This window comes from Magallana gigas, chromosome 1, assembly GCF_963853765.1.
Source record: "Magallana gigas chromosome 1, xbMagGiga1.1, whole genome shotgun sequence".
In the NCBI taxonomy this organism is placed as follows: domain Eukaryota; kingdom Metazoa; phylum Mollusca; class Bivalvia; order Ostreida; family Ostreidae; genus Magallana; species Magallana gigas.
Window position 1 is genome coordinate 25518787 of NC_088853.1, and position 21835 is coordinate 25540621.

General features: G+C 31.7%; 1 protein-coding gene across 1 annotated transcript in view; it reads left to right on the forward strand.

Annotated features, from left to right (window-relative positions):
- The window catches only part of LOC105317817 (receptor-type tyrosine-protein phosphatase epsilon), a 38334-nt gene extending 17002 nt beyond the window's left edge, over positions 1 to 21332 (forward strand). The window contains exons 2-25 of the mRNA XM_066089217.1: positions 9488 to 9622; positions 11720 to 11851; positions 12571 to 12702; positions 12970 to 13107; positions 13499 to 13633; positions 13926 to 14032; positions 14360 to 14436; positions 14571 to 14647; positions 14758 to 15062; positions 15181 to 15268; positions 15388 to 15452; positions 15555 to 15591; positions 15675 to 15772; positions 15907 to 16035; positions 16433 to 16581; positions 17088 to 17223; positions 17439 to 17585; positions 17817 to 17904; positions 18030 to 18103; positions 18252 to 18386; positions 18508 to 18627; positions 18736 to 18881; positions 20694 to 20829; positions 21173 to 21332. Coding sequence (XP_065945289.1) covers positions 9488 to 9622; positions 11720 to 11851; positions 12571 to 12702; positions 12970 to 13107; positions 13499 to 13633; positions 13926 to 14032; positions 14360 to 14436; positions 14571 to 14647; positions 14758 to 15062; positions 15181 to 15268; positions 15388 to 15452; positions 15555 to 15591; positions 15675 to 15772; positions 15907 to 16035; positions 16433 to 16581; positions 17088 to 17223; positions 17439 to 17585; positions 17817 to 17904; positions 18030 to 18103; positions 18252 to 18386; positions 18508 to 18627; positions 18736 to 18881; positions 20694 to 20829; positions 21173 to 21253 — 2867 coding nt within the window. The 3' untranslated portion in view covers positions 21254 to 21332. The remainder of the gene's footprint in view (positions 1 to 9487; positions 9623 to 11719; positions 11852 to 12570; positions 12703 to 12969; positions 13108 to 13498; positions 13634 to 13925; positions 14033 to 14359; positions 14437 to 14570; positions 14648 to 14757; positions 15063 to 15180; positions 15269 to 15387; positions 15453 to 15554; positions 15592 to 15674; positions 15773 to 15906; positions 16036 to 16432; positions 16582 to 17087; positions 17224 to 17438; positions 17586 to 17816; positions 17905 to 18029; positions 18104 to 18251; positions 18387 to 18507; positions 18628 to 18735; positions 18882 to 20693; positions 20830 to 21172) is intronic.
- Positions 21333 to 21835: the final 503 nt, after the last annotated feature.

Below are 21835 nucleotides of genomic sequence, written 5' to 3' on the forward strand. Positions count from 1 at the left end.
CTTTCGGATGGGTTGTGAGGCAGGAATTGTAACCTTTTGGTACATGAGCTTGTGCCGTGCACGCCTAATCCGCTGAGCATAGTCTCTACCGCTGATTCTCTTCTCAGTGTTAAATTGACACATCAATTCCCAGGAATTTGGCAGCTTCCATCAAAACTTGTCCTGCGTTACTTGGCCGTAAACCAGATTTGTTCTTCACCTGAAATCTTATTCCTAGGTCTCGCCAGCTTACCTTAGAGTCAGATGGAAGGGGTTCCATAAACTTTTGAAACGCATCCCTGTCAAACAGATAATTTCCGAGTCTCCCCACATGTCCTTTTGGTTTTTGAACCCCAGCTTTCAGTTTTTTAGTCTTACAGGCAGCTCTTAATCTGGCGGCTTGTGTGGTTTCAAAATATGTGTTCATGCAACCTCTGTTTCTCTGAGTAAAGGAATTGCCTGAAACTAAAAATGAGGCGACTTCACAGTCATTGTTTGAAATTATTTCAGCAATTTTTTCGCCACTCTCTTTTGTTGATTTTATTTTCTGTCTTTGTTTTTTTCGCTGGGTCCTTTTTCTGTCAATTTATATTTAGTTGATACTGGGTTTTTTTCATGCTTGTTTTAAATGTGTTTTCCATTATGAGCTCTATCATTTTGACCAATTGTTCAGCACCATTGACAAACCTTGAAGCATGCATATTTTCTATTTCTTGTGCAAGGTCGTTTGTTTTTTATATTATGTTCTGTGTAGTGTCACTTACAGAGGAATGCATTGAAGAAATTGTTGGATTGATAGCCTCACTTTAAATGCAGTCAATTAATCTGTGCATATGTTTCTCTCTTTCGGACAACTTGTTCCATGACTGCAGATTGAAATTCTCTATAAACTTGCTTTTTTCCCCATTCCTGTTTCAATTTTTTCAAAATTTACTCTCTGTGATATATTTCTGCAATCTAGGAAGAATTGAGGCAAAAGCCTTGGATGTCAAATACATTTGAGGGTACCTGTTCATAACATTCTGGTAAAAGTCATACCTTTTGACCACAGTAACATTGTTGTTAAACACCGGTATTCTTATTGATGTTGTTTCCCCTGTTGTTTCTGTGTTTTCTTTGAGTTTCTTGCAATGATGATTTTTGCAAAATTGCAGAAATTTATTTTTTTATAACTTCAAGAACATGCACTAATATCTAAAGGTTATACCGCCATCATGAAATATATTCTCTAAGAAATGTTTGATTCGCATTGATTTCTTTAATTACTATCAAAGATATTTAAAATTTTAATAGTTAAAATCAGTTGAGTATGCATTTTTTAACCCTGAATGCTTGGTTAAACTTTTTTTTTAACTGTGCTTTATTTCTTCAATATTTCCTTTTAAAAATGAATAATGAATGTATTAAAATCTATATATTTGTTCTTGTGACCAATATATAAAATCTTAGACTTCACATCATTCATGTATATATTGTTTGATTGAAAATATTTTTCTTTGAGATTAAGAAGGCTGTAGATCATGTAATTATTCAATATCTCCATATCAAAAAGAAAATGTTTAAGATACTGTATATGAGTTAAATTTTATACATTTTTTCTTTCATTTAATGTGCAAAATGTGTGACCCCCCCCCCCAATTATTCGGGGGGGGGGGGGGGGTATTGTTTTATCCTTGTACTTCCAGTAATGTAAATGTAAACAATATTGAAGAAGAACGTCTGAAAATAATATTTTATTCATCATTTATTGAACTTATTGACAAAGCAGTTACAAAATAAATCAAATGAAAAAATGCATGGCTTGTTGATTGTCACTGAATAAACATTATAAAGTGGTAATATCGTGGTTATCTATGATGTTTTAGCGGTTCGTTTTTTTCCTCGATGACTATCTGATCCACGGTGGCACCTGAAATATACAATTGTATGAATTTTAAGTACACATAAGTAACGGTTTAGTTTCAAGAAAAACTTATAGTCAAACGCTCGTAATGAAATTCAAATTTCCCGCATTACTACATCTAGTTATTTGCCCTTAGCCGAAATCTAGATCGGCGCTGCGTTTGAAAAAGGGGTTGAGCTAAGGAAACTTTATGTATAGCATCTTCAGCGCATAATTTACACAGTGATATAAAAGGTCATGAGGTAACTAAAAACTGCTGCTGTATTGTTTCATTCTCCTGATTTACTTTATTCGTTGTTGAAAAATGACGTGATATCCCGGTAAATGATGAATTTTCGGATGCATTTTTAGCCGGGCTCTGCTGAAAGCAGAGTCCTGGCTGTAGGCAGGCAAATCGCCAATGTTACCATAAATAGTACAACTTCAAAAGTAAACAAAAAACCAAACAGCGTCAAAGTAAAAGCTTCCGCTGTACCAAATAGTTACACAAATGCGCATGAATTTCAGTGAACTATTTTGCTGCGCGTAGGAGAAATGGGGATTGAATATATAACGCTTGTTGCCAAATTGAAGGCAGCAACTGTTGAACTTTGTTCTACTAGACAGACATATTTTTGTTAATAGCCGCTTACAAAATTTGGTCGCTATCTGACGCTTTGCCGACATTAAAAGCATGAGAGAGAGAGAGAGAGAGAGAGAGAGAGAGAGAGAGAGAGAGAGAGAGAGATTTTCAGTCTGTACTACCCACTATGCATAAAGACACACCAAAAGAGCTAGGCTTTCAGTACTTCAGTACTTTGATTGGATATGCCGTTTTAATTAACTCGATTGCATTAAAGCAGCAGTGATTTGTAAGTGAAGGAGATCACATTTAGATTATATATACAAAAATAATAAATGTACAACGGGGAAACAAATGTATGGATATGCGCTTGTGATATTGAAACATGTGTGTGACCTAATAAAATGTTTCTAAATATCAATGTCACGTGATAGACACGTGATGTCTCTATATGTACTTGTGTGTCGTAATACATGGGTCACTAGAGTAATAATCATAGCATATTGCAAAAAGTTGCATTCGAGTTTTGAGATATACGGCCATCACATTTGTATGTCGTTTTTAATGACATATTCCTTAGTAATTGAAGTAAATGCAGCCTTAACAGCGCTCCGTTTGAAGCATACGAAATCATTTCAAATTTTTATCTGTGATTATTGCTCTCTTGCGGATTTGAGGTGGCGGTGGGGGATTATGATTAACGTACCAAAAATTCCTGAGAAATTTTACTTTAGATGTCATTTCTTTACGTAAATATCGTTTAAACACCCTCACCAGCCACGTAAATTAAAACAGTTTGGTTTGTTTCCAGGTAAAAACGGCGGCTCGTCGTCCCGACGTACCGTATATCAGGTTTTTTCTACGTGTATTAAATTCCCGCTTTCTTCGCGAAGATTTCCGAATCGCGGAAAATATATCAGCGTAAATTTGATACAAAGTGTGTTCTTATACTATAGCTCTCTCCTTTTTTATGAAGTAAACAGGTATGTAAAAGTACATTGAACTGTGTTCAGTAATTTTAGAGTAGAAATTGCGGGATCGGAGGACAAGCGCCAGATAATAGAATTGTAAGCCTCGTTGTTTAATAATCCATCGACAAGCTTATTAAAACAGTCGCTTTTCTTACGTAAGCCGATGTCTTATTATACCTGAGCTACTGGTATTTGTAAAGGTAAATTATTTTTTTTAATCTATTTTATCTTTTCGTCTCTGAAAACAATTATTGGTAATTGATTCACATTAAGGAAATCGTGTAAATGGTTTAATTGTCCGAATTTTTCATTCTAAAGAGCGGCAATTTAGATACCTTTACCCTCTTAGTTCACAGATTTAAACAATCTTGAATTAAGTTTTTACTATGACTTTGAAATAGTGAAAATTTGATTCGCGTAAATTTTATATATACCGTTCTAGGTTCTGAATCGCGGAAAAAACCTAACGCGGAAAGAACTTGATATACGGTATTTTCAGCATATTTTATTTCCTGAAGTCAGTTAGATCAAATGAAAACATGAGTTAAATTCTATATTTCATGATATGATATTTGAATTAATACATCAGCACTGTCCTTGGATTTTTTTGTTTTATTAGAAAATATTGCCATTAAAAAACCAACATACCAACAGACCCCATTCATCCCAGATAACGACACAGTTGCAGCAAGTAATGCTGTTGATGGACGCAAAACGAACTTGATGTGGGACAAAGGCCAATGTGCTGTATCTGCAAGTGGTCAAACCGCCATCTGGTGGGTGAACCTGACAAGCATCCACAGCATACATCACATCACAATCTATTACTTGACGAATAATTGGATCTGGGGTATATTCATTTAAATCATTTTTTGTACATGTACCTTTATATATATATATATATATATATATATATATATATATATATATATATATATATATATATATATATATATCACCCTGCAACTTGTCAAACACTATTTGATCTAAGAATTCTAAATTTCGTAATATGTGTGAATAAATCATTTAATTGTTACAAAAAAAAATGTAAGTCAGACTTATACGAAACAATTTAAGATATTGAACGAATACAATCAAATTAAAAACATAAGAGATACAAATTAACGCATTCTTCCCAGCTATAAACAAATATATGTGTCAAATATTTACATTTGCAAATATTTTTCCTTTTATGAACCTATAAAAAAGCGAACACGTTCAATTCTGTATAAACGTTTTCGTGACGTCGTAATGATAAAAGCACGCGCTTATCACTTGTCGCTTGAATTATTGTAAATATAAAATCTCGGTTATTTTAACAGTTCTGAACGATTTGTCCTTTCAAACGTAAATATAAGTAATAAACAGCAATGTTAAAAAGTTCAGCGGGATATGAAGTTGGTTGGTACCTGATCAAATCTACTGAAAAGCCATTTGGGCTTCACAGGATTTTATCACGTGACCAACCAACTTTATACCCTGGTGAACTTTTTAAATTGTTGTTTATTTTTTAATTATTCAATCATCATCTCACCATCTCATGAGTTCTAACTTTTGATAAAAATTAAGCTAAACTGTGACTGTTAAGTTTGTAGAATAAATTTCAAACATTTTATGCGTCACTTGTACTCACCCTCTTTCTCCTATGACACATTAGTTATATTATGCCATAAATAAATACTTTTTTATGATTTAAATAAAAGCACAGGTTTTCTGAATGTTGCAGACTAACTTTAGATGTCGATAAATGCTGTTTAAAAAACCAAATAAAAAAACGAAGCGTTAGCTGATTCTTTTCCATTTCAGACAACATTTCGAGATTTAGGAGGTTATTCTGCAACGTTTACGATAACAGGAACGTTAATTTTATTCTACTAAGAGCGTTGTATTTTCACTGATCTTGAGATACTTTATATGTCATTCCGACGGCTGTACCGAGAAACCCATGCGGATTTGTTAGTTAAAATTTACATGTGAATAGATCACAGGCTACATATTAAGGTGACAGGCAGACGGCATATTTTCATTCTTCATTTAAAACTTTAGTAATTATACATATACACTTCACTTATTTATTCAATAATTTGGGAACCATATTTCTTTTTATAATTTTTTTTATCTGATATTTTAATTCATGGTATGTTGGAAAAAAATGGTGCGGCATCTTTCTGATCGCTGCAATAACTGTAGTAAAATGTATAACTTAAAAGGCCATTGAAATGATTGCTAAAAAGATATTGTCTTTAAACAATGCCGTTGACCTTTTAATCCTAGAATTAGTGATACCATTGATTTAACCAAACTAATTAATAAGATTAAAAAAAGAATGCACTAGACTTTCTTTAAGTCAGCTGTCCCTTTTTTAATTGTGCATAAATGTCTGCCATTAACTCGTTTAGAAAAAAAATAGAGTCAAAATGTAAGTTTAAAACAAACTTAGCAGTAAAACAAATACTGATCAGTACTATGGACTATACTAGAAAAAATAAGAATTATTAAACATCGCTAACTTTTAATTCTTATTTATTTTCCTGTATACAACAATTTGTATGACATGTTGCAAAATAGCAAGGAAAATTGCGGCGCTATTATTGAACCATTTTCCTTGATATTCGATATTTTTGAAAAGAATAAAATCATTTCTTATGAGCAGTATACGATTTTTATTTAATGTAGTAACGACGTCTATGCCTTAGGTAGAAAACATATACAGCAAAACTCGAATATAACGAACACAGATATAGCAAATTGACGGCTATAACGAATTGTTATTCATGTCTCGGCAAATTTCTTATTTAAACCTATAGAAAATTGATGTATATAACGAACACGGCTATAACGAATTTACGGCTATAACGAAGTACTTTTAAGACCCCTGCTCGCAAAATGTTAACGTAATTTATCATATTTATAACGATTTTTTTTCCATTTCAAACTTCATTGAGGAAACATGCAATTTTATAATGCATATATAAAATACTCAAATTCAAATAGTATACGGAATTTTTTTAAAAATTGAAATGAAATGGTTATATTGACATTTTTGGTAAATGACGGTAATACTAATTTTATAACTTACGATAGTTTAGAAAACTGTTAGCCGGAAAACCCCTTAATTATCTTATAACGAATTCGCTATAATATATTTTGCGAATTCGTTATAAAAGTATAGCGATTTACGGCTATAACAAAGTTTTTTCTATGGTCCTTTGAAATTCGTTATAAACGAGTTTTGCTGTACAGGCTTTTTGTGGTCCTTCAGTCTATACTTTTTGTTTTTAAGCCAATGTGTGAATCTGCTTGCTTTTTTAATGATGCATAAAACAGTTTTAAAATGCAAACAAAGTAAATTATTTTTTTTATTTTTTATAGAAACATATATGTTGGACATAGATAATATTTATTTATCAGAAGCAACACATAACAATTCCATTCAATTTGAAAACAATTATCTTACTCTTTTAATTTTGTATCATTTGATGGCATTCTTTTAATGATGTGTTATTTTTTTTTCAACTGTTTTCCTTTAAAAGGATCTATGTTGATTTCTCTGAATGTATAGACAATATTAGTAGTCGGGTTGTTCGCTTACTAACTGTGAACTAAATCATTTTCAGGTTTAGGTTCTACAAATTACCTAGCACAGTCTTTCTTAGGATTTTCTTTGTATGTCTCCAATACAACAAATAGATTACAGGGAACACTGTGTTTTAAGGACACTAACTTTACTGAAACCACCATTCCTAATGTGTTTAATACAACATGTACCTTCCATGGACAATACGTTATCTACTACAACGAGAGACTATACAATGTTCCATACCCAGAAGATTACTCTCAGTTTGCTGAAAGCGATCTATGTGAAGTGGAGGTCTATGGTAAGTGGCCACGAAATAAAAGTCGTTTCCACGAATTTTATTTGTTGTAACTAAATGAGAATTGAATGGGTTTAACAAGTACTGTGTAATATTATATAAATAGTGCCTGTTTGGGAGGGTAACAGTTGAAATTGACACCCCGAGAAAACCATTGTCAACCGACGCGAAACGGAGGTTGACAATGGTTTTCGAGGGGTGTCAATTTCAACTGTTATCCTCCCAAACAGGCACTATTTATTTTGTTATACTGAATGTCTTTTTTAAAAATTTTTAAGAAAATTTTACTGCTTTTATATAGGAATAACGTGAATTCTACAGCGAACCGTACGCGCATAATTTTCGCGCATGTAACATTTTTTAATGTTACCCGTTGCCAAGTGCGTTGCTAACGCTGAGGGTAATAGTAAATATTATTAACTGCGTCTTAACCAATCAGATTTCAGTATTTAACATGAAAGTATAACAAACTACTTTAATGTACTTCATCTTTTTAGATGATCAATATACAAGTTAACTGTTTCTATGAACCAGCTTATTATTTGTTTATTCTGACTTGTATTTATTACTGTTAGAACTTCAGATAGGAATAAAAAGTTTGTTGAAAAATATATTGAAAAAAACCCCTCGTTTTAGCCATTGACGAATCCATATCTGATATGACCCGTTAAATAATAAATCAAAAATCAATTAATTCTTATTAATTTTTAGCCCAGTTGACTTTATCAAATCAATATGCATCCTACTGAAAAGTGCTTTATAAAATGTAAAATATAGACAAGGCTGTAAAATGTTACAGTAACTGAAATTATGAGCACAACTGGTTCATGTTTGTTTGGCCATTACCTACTATTAATTCCGTGGAATAAGAGAGTGAAAATTAATTTAATAAAATAAATTTCTGTTTTTGTTACAATGTGCTGCCTCTAAAGATGCAATGTTTATTTTAAAGAATTATAAAATATTAAAGATGATTTTTTTGACATTACATGTATTCGATAAACTTCTTCAATTGTAGTTTCATTTGAAATTATTTATTCCGTAGGAACTAAATTTATTTCGTGGCTACGACTTTTATTTCGTAGGAACGACTTTTATTTCGTGGCCAGGACTTTTATTTTGTGGCCATGACTTTTATTTCGTGGGAAAGACTTTTATTTCATGTCCACGACTTTAATTTCGTGGGAACGAATTTTTTTTTCGTAGGAACGACTTTTATTTCGTGGCCACAACTTTTATTTCCTGGCCACGAATTTTAATTCGTGGGAAGCACTTTTATTTCCACGAATTTAAAGAATATACCTCAAGCATATGTCCTATGGCAGCCACCGTAAAAATGTCCTCGATGATAGCATAATTCTGTTTATAAAATTTCAATGGCATACAAATTTTACTTTTTCTTTTATGTTATTTCTTCTAGCGAACGCCTACAAAGCTTCATTTTATTACAACGTTATATAAGTGTAATGGCAACGTTCCCTTACCGCTCAGCGGAATAATCGTTTAAAAATACAAAAAAAAATCCTTAAAAAATCTCAATTGTTTTATCTTTATTTGTAAATTGTGTTCAATTTCATAAATGATATCGAAAAAAGTTCATTAGAAGTATAAATCCACTGTTTTATAGTAGATTGCGCAAACATATGCGCAATGAAAACTAAAGTCGGTCTCCTTAATTTATACCTGATAGTTAACTAGAACCTGTAGGTATGTTAAAGTGTGTTTCATATTCAAAAGATTTGCAAAAACCTTTAACTAATTTTAAACTAATCTTTGACTTTTCACAAAGTAATCGATGATTATGAATAACTTCACTAATGGTAATGCATTGCATTTCTCCTTCAGAGAAATCAAGTAATAGTAATGGTATTCTTATGCCCTAATTCATGAAGCAATGGTAATGTGATGCATTACTTTACAATGTATTTCACCCCAAGCTTGGTAGAGGTATAATAAAAATATATAAAAAAAATGCTGCGTATTTTGGCAGGCATTTATAGTTTTATGTATGATTTGTTTACCATTTAGATTGATGACTCTTTCTTATTGCATTTGTTTTGTATATAATTAAATATTGTGTTATTAGGCACACGTTGTTGCTTTAAAAAACACAACGAATACTTAGCTAATTGATACTAAAAATAACTAATTTTTAAGTTTTTACAACACATTAATTCAGAAATGTTATTGTTTTTAGGATGCCCTACTACTGGATTTTACGGGTCGAACTGTTCAATTCCCTGTCCTGATGTCAACTGTCGTTACTGTCACATAGAGACGGGCACCTGCCAGGGTTGTAAGCCTGGTTACGAAGGTCACCGATGCGAATTAAGTAATATTGCAGTTTGTTTAGGCATAGCATTGTTAATGATAATGGGTTTACAAAAAATTAATTGATAGTTTTATTATGCATAATCTAGATGATTGCTTCACATTATGCAATTTAATGTGTTGTTATTTTCGTCTTATTATTGACGGAAGTAGCGAGCCAACATGTGACCGTAAGTATTCGAAGGGTTATTTTTTTGCTTCAAGCCTCCACTTTTTACGTATATGTTAAGGATTCCCAATTCATTTTACAGGTTCTTGTACGCGACACCATAATTAACTTTGACGTCACGATATGCATTCCTTTTCATAGTTCTCGGGAAATGTAGGTTAACGTAAAATTCCAATTTCATTAAAACAGTAATAAAGCCGCTTGTTTCCTTTACATATATACTACCGTTTATATTATATCGAATTCAACATCACTAGGGAGTTTAAGGTGTCACTACAGTATTAAATTTTACTATATATTCTTACCAAAATTGCACAACTTTACATACAGATTAAAAATTCAAAACGAACTTCTGGAAAAAATCCTCTTGACATCTTTTTAAACAACGCTTCATTTACAATTTTCTAGCAAAATACACACGTGCACCCAGCAGGGCGTGAGACTTTGTTTACCTCGAAGTTACACATGTGCTTGAAAATCAAGCCCGGGCCTTTTCACCCCCCTCTGGAAACAACACGCATCAAAAATTCAAATGACCTCGCATTATTACAAAAATGGGATAGTTAGACCTCTTACACATTGTTTTTCAGCTCATAAAAAAAATCAGCTCCTGTCGCGTGCGGAAACTCCCCGAATTCAAAGGAAAATTCGGGAATTATTTTGGCTCAGCCATGTTTTGACATGAACCTTCAGTGAAATACTGTTATGACACCTTTAAGATAATATTAGCGGCTTTTAAGCTAACGAAAGATGATTATGATGAAAGATCGGTATTTTTTTAAAGAAAACTTTGCAATATAATAATAAAACAATGTTACCATGTAAATCATGCTTGGACAACCCAGAGATTACCACACTTTTATGTAAATCAATCTTGATAAGTTTTTTTATGCCTTTTGTTTTAAAAATGGGACATGTTTTAACAATATGTAAAATAAGCAATATAATTTTTCAGCTAGAACTGCAAAAAAAACTATTTTAGAGTCATTAATCGCCTTCGCCGATGCGATTTAACTATTTCATTTGCACTGTTAAGATACGCATATTACGTTAAAAAAAGAATATATGACGTCACAAAAATGCATCGAACTTAATGGTTATCACTGTTGTCATTTACGGAATGAAATACATGTATTTAGTATATAAAGAAACATTTAGTCAGAATATTTTTTATTCAGCTGATACCGCTACTAACCCATAGCTGAGTTTTGCAACACTTCAGCATTGCTGCGAATTGGTAATGACACATGTATTAGCCTATGTATATTGCCGATTACCCGTTTTAATTTGATATCATCTAGTTGGTAATTTTTATTTTTTAGAAAAGTAGGTTTCTGTCCTTACAAATGAATACTCAATGACAATACTGTATACAGAAGCATACGTTTCCACTGAAATATATTTTGTTAAAGTGGATAAATACACTGATCACTTATTTTATGGATTAAAAGAATATTTATTTTAAAGATTTGTAACAAAATTTACTTTAACGTTTGTGTGAAATCAACATTGTATTTAAAACAGACAGTGTGAAATAATATGAAGAACTTTTATATAAATCATTGACAAGGACACGTTATAATCCCTAATCAAGAACATTTTCGTAAGATTCGCTTAGATATAACTTGTATCTAACACGTACACGTTTATTGTGCGCATTGGTTTGTTTAGTTAAACCATTGTATAACATATATTTATTGTTCTTTCTTTTTTTTTATGACTTTTGTTTTCTTTGGTTAAATCCTGTTGCCGTAAGTTTTCTTAAGGAAAACCGCAACTTCCACTTTATTTTATCATTTCTTGAGGAAATGTGGCGTTTTGACACATTGGATTGCTAACGTATTTGATATCATTCAATGAACCAAGTTTTTGAAATTAATGTTGATAAGTCACAAATGATATACGTTTTAGTATTTATTCTACTACCAGATTGTTCCCGTGGATATTTTGGAGAGGAGTGTGCAGGTAAATGTTCCGATAAATGTTATGGTTGTAACAACATAAATGGTGTGTGTGACTCTGGATGTAGACCAGGATGGAGGGGAGATTACTGTCATGAAGGTTTGATTTGTAATTTGTTATGTATCATCAATAATTTTGGTTTATGGATGTTGGTTTTTTGTTTTTAATTATTTTTTAAAGATATTTATTTGGAGCTGGTTCATTCAGTCTGTCCACGACGTAAACTCCAATTACTATTTTTTTTTATCTTTTCTTTATAAGAGCAAACAAAGTATACAAAAACCTTCTATAATTAGCGTACATACATATTGTAAACTTCCTTAATTTTTGTATTTATGTTGCATATAAATGAACATGTTCTCATTGAGATGATTTTCAAAACGACTTTTTCTATCAAGCTATCTTAAAAGCAACATGTCATCATAAACATAAAAGTAAAATGTTAAATTTTTGGTACCAAATTTCTTATTGTTAATCAAATAAAGATACAGACGTCGATAATCTTCAGAGTTGCATAAATAGCACCCATAATGTTTACGTGTAATATGTATGTGTACACAAAAACACTTGTGTATAAAACTAAGTAAAAAATGGTCTATATCTTTCTTTAAATACAAATTAAGCGATAGTGATGAAAAGAAATATATTTAGTAAAAGTACATTTGATACTATTATTCTGAAGCTGTAATACCATTTCACCTTTCCATATGAACTGAATGTAATTAACTGGGTGTTATTCGTGATAGCATTGGGGATTTTGTATCTATATATGTAGAAAGACAGATTTGATTTTAGGTTGATTTTCATTGCACTTCCAGTTTGCTTACACGGGTTCTTTGGACAGGACTGTTCTGAACAATGCCAGCAAGCATGCATCGGTTGTAACCATGTCAATGGTTCGTGTGTCTTTGGGTGCAAACAAGGCTGGAAGGGGGACATGTGTCGTGAAGGTATTCTGTTTATGAAATGCGTTTCCATATTAATAAAGACCATACATTTAAATGCACCCTATCATTGGCATACTTTTTTGGGGTAGTTTGTTTGGGTTTTTCTTGTTTGTTTTTCATAAATACATCGGAATATAGCTCAAAACAAACATTTGTGTTGACAATGTTCGAATACCAACATGTATTATACAAATAAGCTATTAATAGATCATAAGCAAGTTTTTATTAGTAGCATACTGCACTAAATAGTCATTGATTTTCTTTAAAAAGCATGTGACGAGGGACTCTACGGTCTTAACTGCAGTGAAAAGTGTGGACATTGTCAGGACATAAAACAGTGTTTTCATCTAGACGGAATGTGTAAAATTGGCTGCGATGCCGGCTTTCAAGGAAAATTGTGCAAAACTCGTACGTTTTTATTATAAGCTATCAGGGGAAATTGTGTAAAAGAAGTACATAGAAATCTACCGAGGAAGTTCTTGTTTAGTAATAGGAAAAGTGTACATGTATTTGTTTTGATTAAAAGAGAATACTTATACTATCATTTGAACAATAATAATTTTCAAAAAAAAAATTAATTGTGCATTTTGCCAAATTCAACTATCATAAAAAACCTTCCATTTATTTTAATTAATAATGAGATATTCTTAAGCTTTTTTTATGTAATATGACCGATGAAAAGAGGTAGGCATGAAAACAAAATGATGAAAAACAATTAACAAACAACTTAACCTTAAGCTTGTCAAATCAATTTAAAGAAATGGGTTTTAAAAATGACAAACCTTTGAATATAATAAAGCTTGCAACACTGGATCATATGGAATGAACTGCGGTAAACAATGCGGACACTGTCGTGAGAACGACTGCCACCATAAAAGTGGAACATGTATAGTTGGATGTATGGCGGGTTATCAGGGAAACCTGTGTTTAAAACGTATGTATATTTACAAATCCACAGTTAAAACTACTTTAAGTCCATAAGTGTAGCAAAGCAAGTAACCATGAAGTTCTTATTCGTTTCTTAAAATGACAAAAATGTACATCATTTGAATGTTAGCAAACAATGTTATTTATGCAGACATATTGTCAATTATTAGTCAATATATTGCCCATGTTGTAGACAATACGAATATATCATTGAATGTTTGGGAAAATATGTTATTAGGAAAAGATGATTATGAATACAATGCTTATTCACCTTATTCGGGTTTTTTTTCCTATTGCAGACTGCAACAATACTTTCTATGGAATAAATTGTACACAAAAATGTAATAAAAGATGTATGAATTATAATTGTCATCACGAAAATGGGGAATGCATTGAAGACAAAAAGGTATGTTACCTAGTTTTAAGTATATATTCATACATGATATTATAGAGCATATTTAAATAAAACAATGATAATATGAAGCGAAAACGAAACTAATGTGAATGCCTAAACGTTGCCCCATTGTGCATATATAGTATAGTATGGAAAAACGATTCTTCAAATCAATTATGACGTCATAATGATTCAATCACCAAAAGGACAATCTGGAATCATTTACTAGATCTTGACCTTAAGAAACGTTCACTATGCGCAGAATATACATATATAATATATCAATTTAATCTACACATAAATATATTTTCGAAACAGTATCTGTTGATATGTTTGTAGAAAATGTCAACTATTATTGTCATCGTTGGATTTATCGCTTTGGCCATTGTTCTCCTCATCACATTTGTATACAGGAGGTTATAGTTGTTTTATATATTTGCCTTCTTAAATGATTTATGGAATTTAATCATATTTTTATTGCCTCCAATTTAATGATATTGTTTGTATGTTTTACACAATTGATCTCTAAATGTATGTGTATGCATGACAGGTCTCGATTTAAGACTTTGGAACTACGTACAACATCTAATAGATACGATTATACAACAGAAACGTTTAATCAATATGGTTAGTATGGCTGATTGTGGTTTTGTTTATTGAACGGTAATTGTGTGTGTGTGTTTTTTATTTTTAAAAGTGGGTTTTTTATCTTTATTTTCATGTATTAATTGATATAGACGTTACACACAGAATGCAGAGTATTTCAACTTTTCACCAGACTAGTAACTTGGAAGAAAACATGTATTTACCAGGTCCAGATATAACGCTATGTCTACAGGATGACACTTTTGTTAAAGCAAGCATTAGCAGGGCAATCAAAGACGAAACTATTGAATTGAATGGAAATCTACATGCAGACAATCCGATAGAAGAAACTGAAATCGGAGATAAACATAATTTAGATATTGATATTACTAAAGTAGAAGAAGTAATTAAAGAATACATGAAAAATGATGACAGTGGTTTTAAAGAAGAGTATGAGGTAGGAAGAGCTATATATATTTTTTTTATATAAAAATATGATCTAATTAAGTTCACGTCATACTTTTTTCATATATTTATTTCTGTGATCTCATAAAATTTAAAGATTTCCTTTACAGAACATATCATATGGAGAGCAATACTCGTGTGAAAACGGAAAGCTTCCTGAAAATATACCAAAGAATCGATTTAAAACAATATTTCCATGTAAGTATATCTATCAACTACTTCAATAAGAACAAAAGATATAGTTTAACATATAAAAAAAGAATATGTTAATCAATGAATATGATTGATCTTATTCCAATAATTTTAATTACTTGTAGATGACCACTCTAGAGTAACCTTAGCAACACGAACTTCTGACTACATTAACGCTAATTATATTGATGTGAGTATAAATTGAAAAGACACGAATACTTAAAAAAAAATAAACATACTGTTTATGAGAAGGTGTTCAGCTGAAAAGAATTGATGTTTATTTCATTTTCAGGGAATTGGACAAGAAAATGTTTACATTGCAACACAAGGTAATATTAATTATGTTTCATCGTATAAATAAGGCGTTAATATTTTTGTCAGACATTAGGAGCTTATTGGGTTTTTTCCACAGGACCAAAGCAAAACACTGTTAATGACTTCTGGTTTATGGTCTGGCAGGAAAATGTAACACAAATCGTCATGTTAACAAATCTGATGGAAGGAATCAAGGTAAAAACTGTTCAGCCTTACAAAGTCGAAAATATTCCCGTTCAATTCTTGCAGTTTAAAAGGCAACAACAAAATTACAATTATTATTTTTTAATTGAAAAGTCATATAACAATATTTTTTTTATCTTTTACAGAATAAGTGTGTTAAGTATTGGCCTGACTTAGAAGCAAGCATGGATTGTGTGATGTTCACATTGATTACTATTGATGAAAGGCGTTATGCACATTACGTTATTCGTAGGCTGAAAATGACACATAACCTGGTAATGAGACAATTCTGTACAAGAACCTCTGGTACATGTAATTCATACTAAAAATAAATAAATATTGTTGCTGCTAAAATTAATATTCCTCAACCGGTCCATGATCGACATGGAATCTCCTTATGCAAAAACTTTTGATTTATATTAAAAACATTTCATCTTAGTAATCTTTTGATAATCCTTCAAAATATTTAGCTTTTGAAAACATATAAATTAAAAAATATCATGAAGGCATCAACATATAATTTACTTGAACGGACTATTAATCAAAATATGTGGTGTTTCATTAGTTTAAAAAATGAAAAACATTGTGGATAATTTTTTTTTTAAATCTCGATATAGTAAAAAATACATTGCATGTAACAGAGATTCATTGAGGTTTTCTTTGCAATTTTAGCAAAATAGGAATAAAACTGTCACCCATTATCATTACACTTCCTGGCCAGATCACGGTGTCCCGGATCCGCTTTGTCTTTTACTATTCCACAATCATGTGACAAGAACAAAATATATCAGCGACAGAGGTCCAACTATTGTGCATTGCAGGTATGTTCATAGAATAAAACTGAAATAAGAAAATTGAAAGATCAAACGACAAAATGTTTGTGTGTACAATTTTTGTATCGGTGTGTTGCATTCCGCAAAGTTTATTTCGGAATTTTACATTATTTTTAGTAGTTGATTTGCATTTTAATATAAAGAAGTGTAATATATGAATATATACTGTAGTTTCATTAATATTCAAGGGTATCAATTTTCGTGGATAAAGTGAAATTCACAGTTTTAAGGATACGTAAATTCGTGGTCAATGACCCAATCAATAAAAAATGTTAATAGAAATTGCATTTCAATGCACATTTAATTTCGTGGATCAACTTAACAATTAAATGCACGAAAACTGGTATTCAACGAATATAAATGAAACTACAGTATATATATATCCAAGACGTACAAAACTTTACATTTCTGAAGAATGCTTGTAATAATAACCGAAGTAATTGTTTTTGTTTCAACACGCTCTTTGTAATGTACTAATTATTTAATCTGAAAAGTGCTGGAGTTGGAAGAACAGGAACCTACATAGCAGTTGATGCCATGTATCATGAAATCCAAATGAATATCAAAATCAACATTGCTGAATTCGTAAAGAATATGAGAGAAAAAAGAATGAATATGGTCCAAACTTATGTAAATATTTGAGAACTCATTTATTTATATAAACATTGTATCAAAACTCGGCACGAAAACAAAAAAAAAAACAGATAAAACTGATGACATATTTTTCAAACTAAAAAAAAATCGAGTAATACATATGTTTCCAATCTTACAGGTGTTTATCATTTTTATATTGATATTTATAAGGATAGAGGTTACAAACTACTCAGTATATACTTTCCTTACAGAAACAATACAAAACAGTATATCTGACTCTCCACGAAATGTTTAAAGCTCAAACTACCATTGAAAATACAACGGAATTTCTACAGAAATTGGAAGCTGCAAAAACAGATCAACCGGCAAATACTTCTTTAATACGAAAAGAGTTTCAGGTATTCGTGTATAGTTGTAAAACATCTTTTCGAATACTTAGGTATCATTATTTAGATAAAGAAACTCGAATGGGAGTTTACTCAGTAAAAATCTGCATTATTCAACTCTTAGAAAATGGTACAATGTAATAATGCATTTAGCATGAATTGGCTAGGTTAAGTTTCTATCAAAATTGTTGTTTCTATAAAGACACAGTGCATGTAACAATCGCCTATATAAACATATTGTAGCTGCTTTTGACAATTCGGCCTCAGTACACAGAAGCCGATTACAAAATTGCGTCCGATTCTATGGATATGTCAACCTCAATTCTCCCTTGTAAGTAAAAAAAGAATACGTTATTCCATTGAAATATTTGAAAATTATTTATCACTCCATCATCTTGTTTTTTTTTTGCTTTTTTTTCATATAACAAAATAGTTGAATAATTTAAATTGTTTTAGTGAATGAATACGTGTTGTTTCTAACGTCAAGCGTTTCCGAACGTGGGAATTACATCAATGCAATAGCTGTGCCCGTAAGTCTTAAAAAACAAACTTGCAATATTGTGTAAGATATTGTTTACATTTATATCTATAACATTTACCAATATAACTCAAAAACGCATTGATAACCATTATCACTATTGACTAAAATTTTATTTATATACTTTATGTTTATGATAGTCTTTCACCAAACGGGATAAATTTATCATCACTCACTATCAGAATCAAGCGGACGCTGTAGATTTCCTGCGACTTATAACTGATCACGAGTCCGAAGTTGTCGTCTGTATGGACCCTCTCAGCAGTGTTGAATCTGTACGAGCTTAAAATCTAAGACTTAATCTACAGAGAATTTTTTTTTTAAAAACCCATATATTTCTGATTTACATCTTATCGTATGTTGTGTTTTAAGAATATATTGTATGATGTATTACAGGCAGAGCAATGGTTGCCAACAATAACTAAAGCTAAGAGTCTGAGACCTTTCAAAATTGAACTTCAGGAAGAACATAAAACAGAAATAAGATGTCGAAAAATAAGAATTTCTAACAAAGGGGTAAGCAATAGAATTATAATACAGATTTGTATAACTGTTATGCATGTCCATCAACTTTTTAAGTCATTTAAGTCAATGCAGTCTAAGCTTTGTCTTTTTTTTTCTTAGAAAGAAGACAAAGGATGTTTGGTTGAATTTGTGGAACCATTGTATAACTTTAATCTTAAGGAATCTCAGACGGCTTCTCAAATTCTTGGTTTGGTGTCATTGGTAGAGAAAATTGAAACAGACAACCCAATAACCGTCGTCAGCAGGTTTAACCTTTATTCGAAATACGAACTGAAACTTACTAATACTTAAAAATAAACGGTTTCTGTTACCATCTATATTCAGTGTTAATGTGGTATGCTCCTTATATTCATTGTTAATCTGATTGGTAAAAGGAGAACATTTTGTAAAGAATATGTTCGTTTCGTTTATTCCTATGCTTATATTTATAAATATATTAGCGGAAAAAAAATAATGTGCATTATTAAATTTAGTATAATTTTTTTTATATCTATTGTTTGTATTTATAAAATTCAAACATTCGAAAATGGTAACGTGTTTTATAATATCGGATGGTAACCGTCCGGGTGCACGGACTTTTTCATGGTTAGTGAACACCTGTTGTTTATTGACAAATTTGTAAGCACGAGTTTTACGGGCCAATACTGTTTGGAATAAGAACTGTAAGGGATTTGTTTACACTTTTTGTGTTAGGAAATCACTTTAGTTTCAACAAAATTTACCCCTATGTCATGCACGACTCAACGAAAACCAACGTAGTCGTGCTGTTGGGATGCTGCGAGCTGGAATGCCACAAAATACTGTAGCAAAACATTTTGGAGTTCATCTGAACACCATCCAGTCATTATAAAGACGTATTCACATTAGACTTGTGCATCTGACAAATCGTTTCCAGACAGCAAGTTTGACTGCCCGGAGCATTCCTGGGCTTCGACCAATTTCTTCAAGAACTGTGCGTAATCGTCTGCGCAAGCAAAGCATCAGACCAAGCCGTCCAGCGGTGCACCCAGTACTGCTTCAACGTCATCGTATCGCCAGAATAGCGTGATGCACACAACTCTGCGATTCAGAATACAGGACTGGGTCAATATTCTGTTCACTGATGAATCCAGATTTCATTTGGATAGCAGTGACGGCCGTTGTATGGTGTATCGTTGCGTTGGGGAGCGTTACCAGGACGCTTGTGTTATGCAACGTCGACAATTTTGTGGTAGCGTTATGGTGTGGGGTGGAGTATCAGCTCGTGGAAGGACCCCTCTACAAATTGTCAATGGAAATCTCACTGGCGTACGCTATCGAGATGAAATTATTCAGCGTCATGTGATACCCTTCTTACAGAGACATTAAAATCGCACCACTCTGCAGGAAATCAACGCAAGGCCACTTGTTCCACGTGTAGTCAGGGACTTGTTTGTTCAACAGAATGTCAATATCTTGCCTTGGCCAGTTGTTTCCCCCGATTTGTCGCCGAATGAGCACGTCTGGGATGGAATGGAGAGACGTTTACGCCGTTTACCAAATCAGTCAGTGCGATTGGCTGATTTAAACAACATCTGGAACAACATCCCTAAAGCATTTCTGAACACTTTAGTGGCATCTGTCAATCATGCGTGAACACAAATGGTGCTCACACGCGTTATGAATTTTGTTAATTCAATTTCAAATAACAGTGGCTTTCGAGTGTGCTGAAATTGCCGTAATTCGACGTTGACATTGATGTGTTATGACATGGTATTACGAATACATGTGTTAATAGTATCAAAAAAAAAATGTGTTCATTGTAACTTTTAAATGTTTTATTCATATATTAAATAATGCACAATTTCTTTTTTCCGCTCGTATGTGTAGCAAACATGATGTCCTTGTTTACACAGTGCCTTGCCTTGTTCTCTGTGTGGCTTGAACTCTTTTGTAAAACCTTATATCTGATGATGCCCTTAAATGTATAAACTCTGATTGTGTGAATGATAATATATAAAAAAAAATTGCCCACCATAATTATTTTTTGTGCACTACATGTACAAGTGCTTATATGCCATATCTTATTATACTTAAAGGGATGGTGCCGCTCTCTGTGGAGTGTTTTGTGCTGTATATAATCTGATACAACAACTGACAATGGACGAGGAGATAGACATGTTCTCTGTGGTCAGACTCCTACAAACACGACGCCCTGAGCTTTGTAGCTCTCTGGTTAACAATTTTCGATTGCTTGTTGATATAATGTCTTTATTATAAAGTAAAAAGAGTAAACTTATTCATTTTTTTTTTATTTGAATTATGGTTTAAACAATTTATACCGGCCTTTTACAATAAAAGACATTATCCTCAACTAAGGTAATGATGAAACAAAGTTTAACAAAGATTAAAGGCGATAGTCATGGTTATTCATGAAATTGATTGATATCGTTTGTAAAAAAAAAAAAAAAACAAACAAAAAAAACAAAAAACAAAACCCAACAACAACAATATTTTGCGCATTCGATATACATGATGTACAGTTTCACTATAACATGTTTATTTTTTTTTTCTTCAGGAGGAGTACGAACTAATTCATGAGGCCTTATACAGATTCATAAAGTCCCGAAAAGAAGAACACATCTACTACAACCAATAAACATTAAGTTTATACATCGTTCAAAGTAACATTGTCTGTGACAGAATCATATATTGAGTAATCACAAAAACTTATGTATATATATATATATATATATATATATATATATATATATATATATATATATATATATATATATATATATATATATATATATTTGAAAAATCATTTAAGTCTGTGGAAGTTCAAGTTTACTTCTTTTCTCTATCATAAGTAATATGTTTGTGTGTATTTTTTATTTAAATGCAAATTACTTTTTGCTGTTTTAATTTAGAACACTGTATTTTTTCATCATAAAAAATGTTTTCGTCCTGTTGACTTTAAAAATGAAATGAAATAGGAAGAAATTTATTAATGATATTTATCCAATTTACAAAGATATTGCAGGTTGGCCTACGATAAATGTAATAGAATTGATAATCAAGTTGAGATATCTAATTCTAAGGTAAGCATGCGATTGCTTTAGAATAAAACATATTGTCAAATTTGGTTTGTTTTCTTCTTTCTTTTCTTATTTTTATTTTGGGAGGGGGGGGGGTAATACAACTTTTTTTATGTTTTGTTGTTGTTTTCTTTCGTACC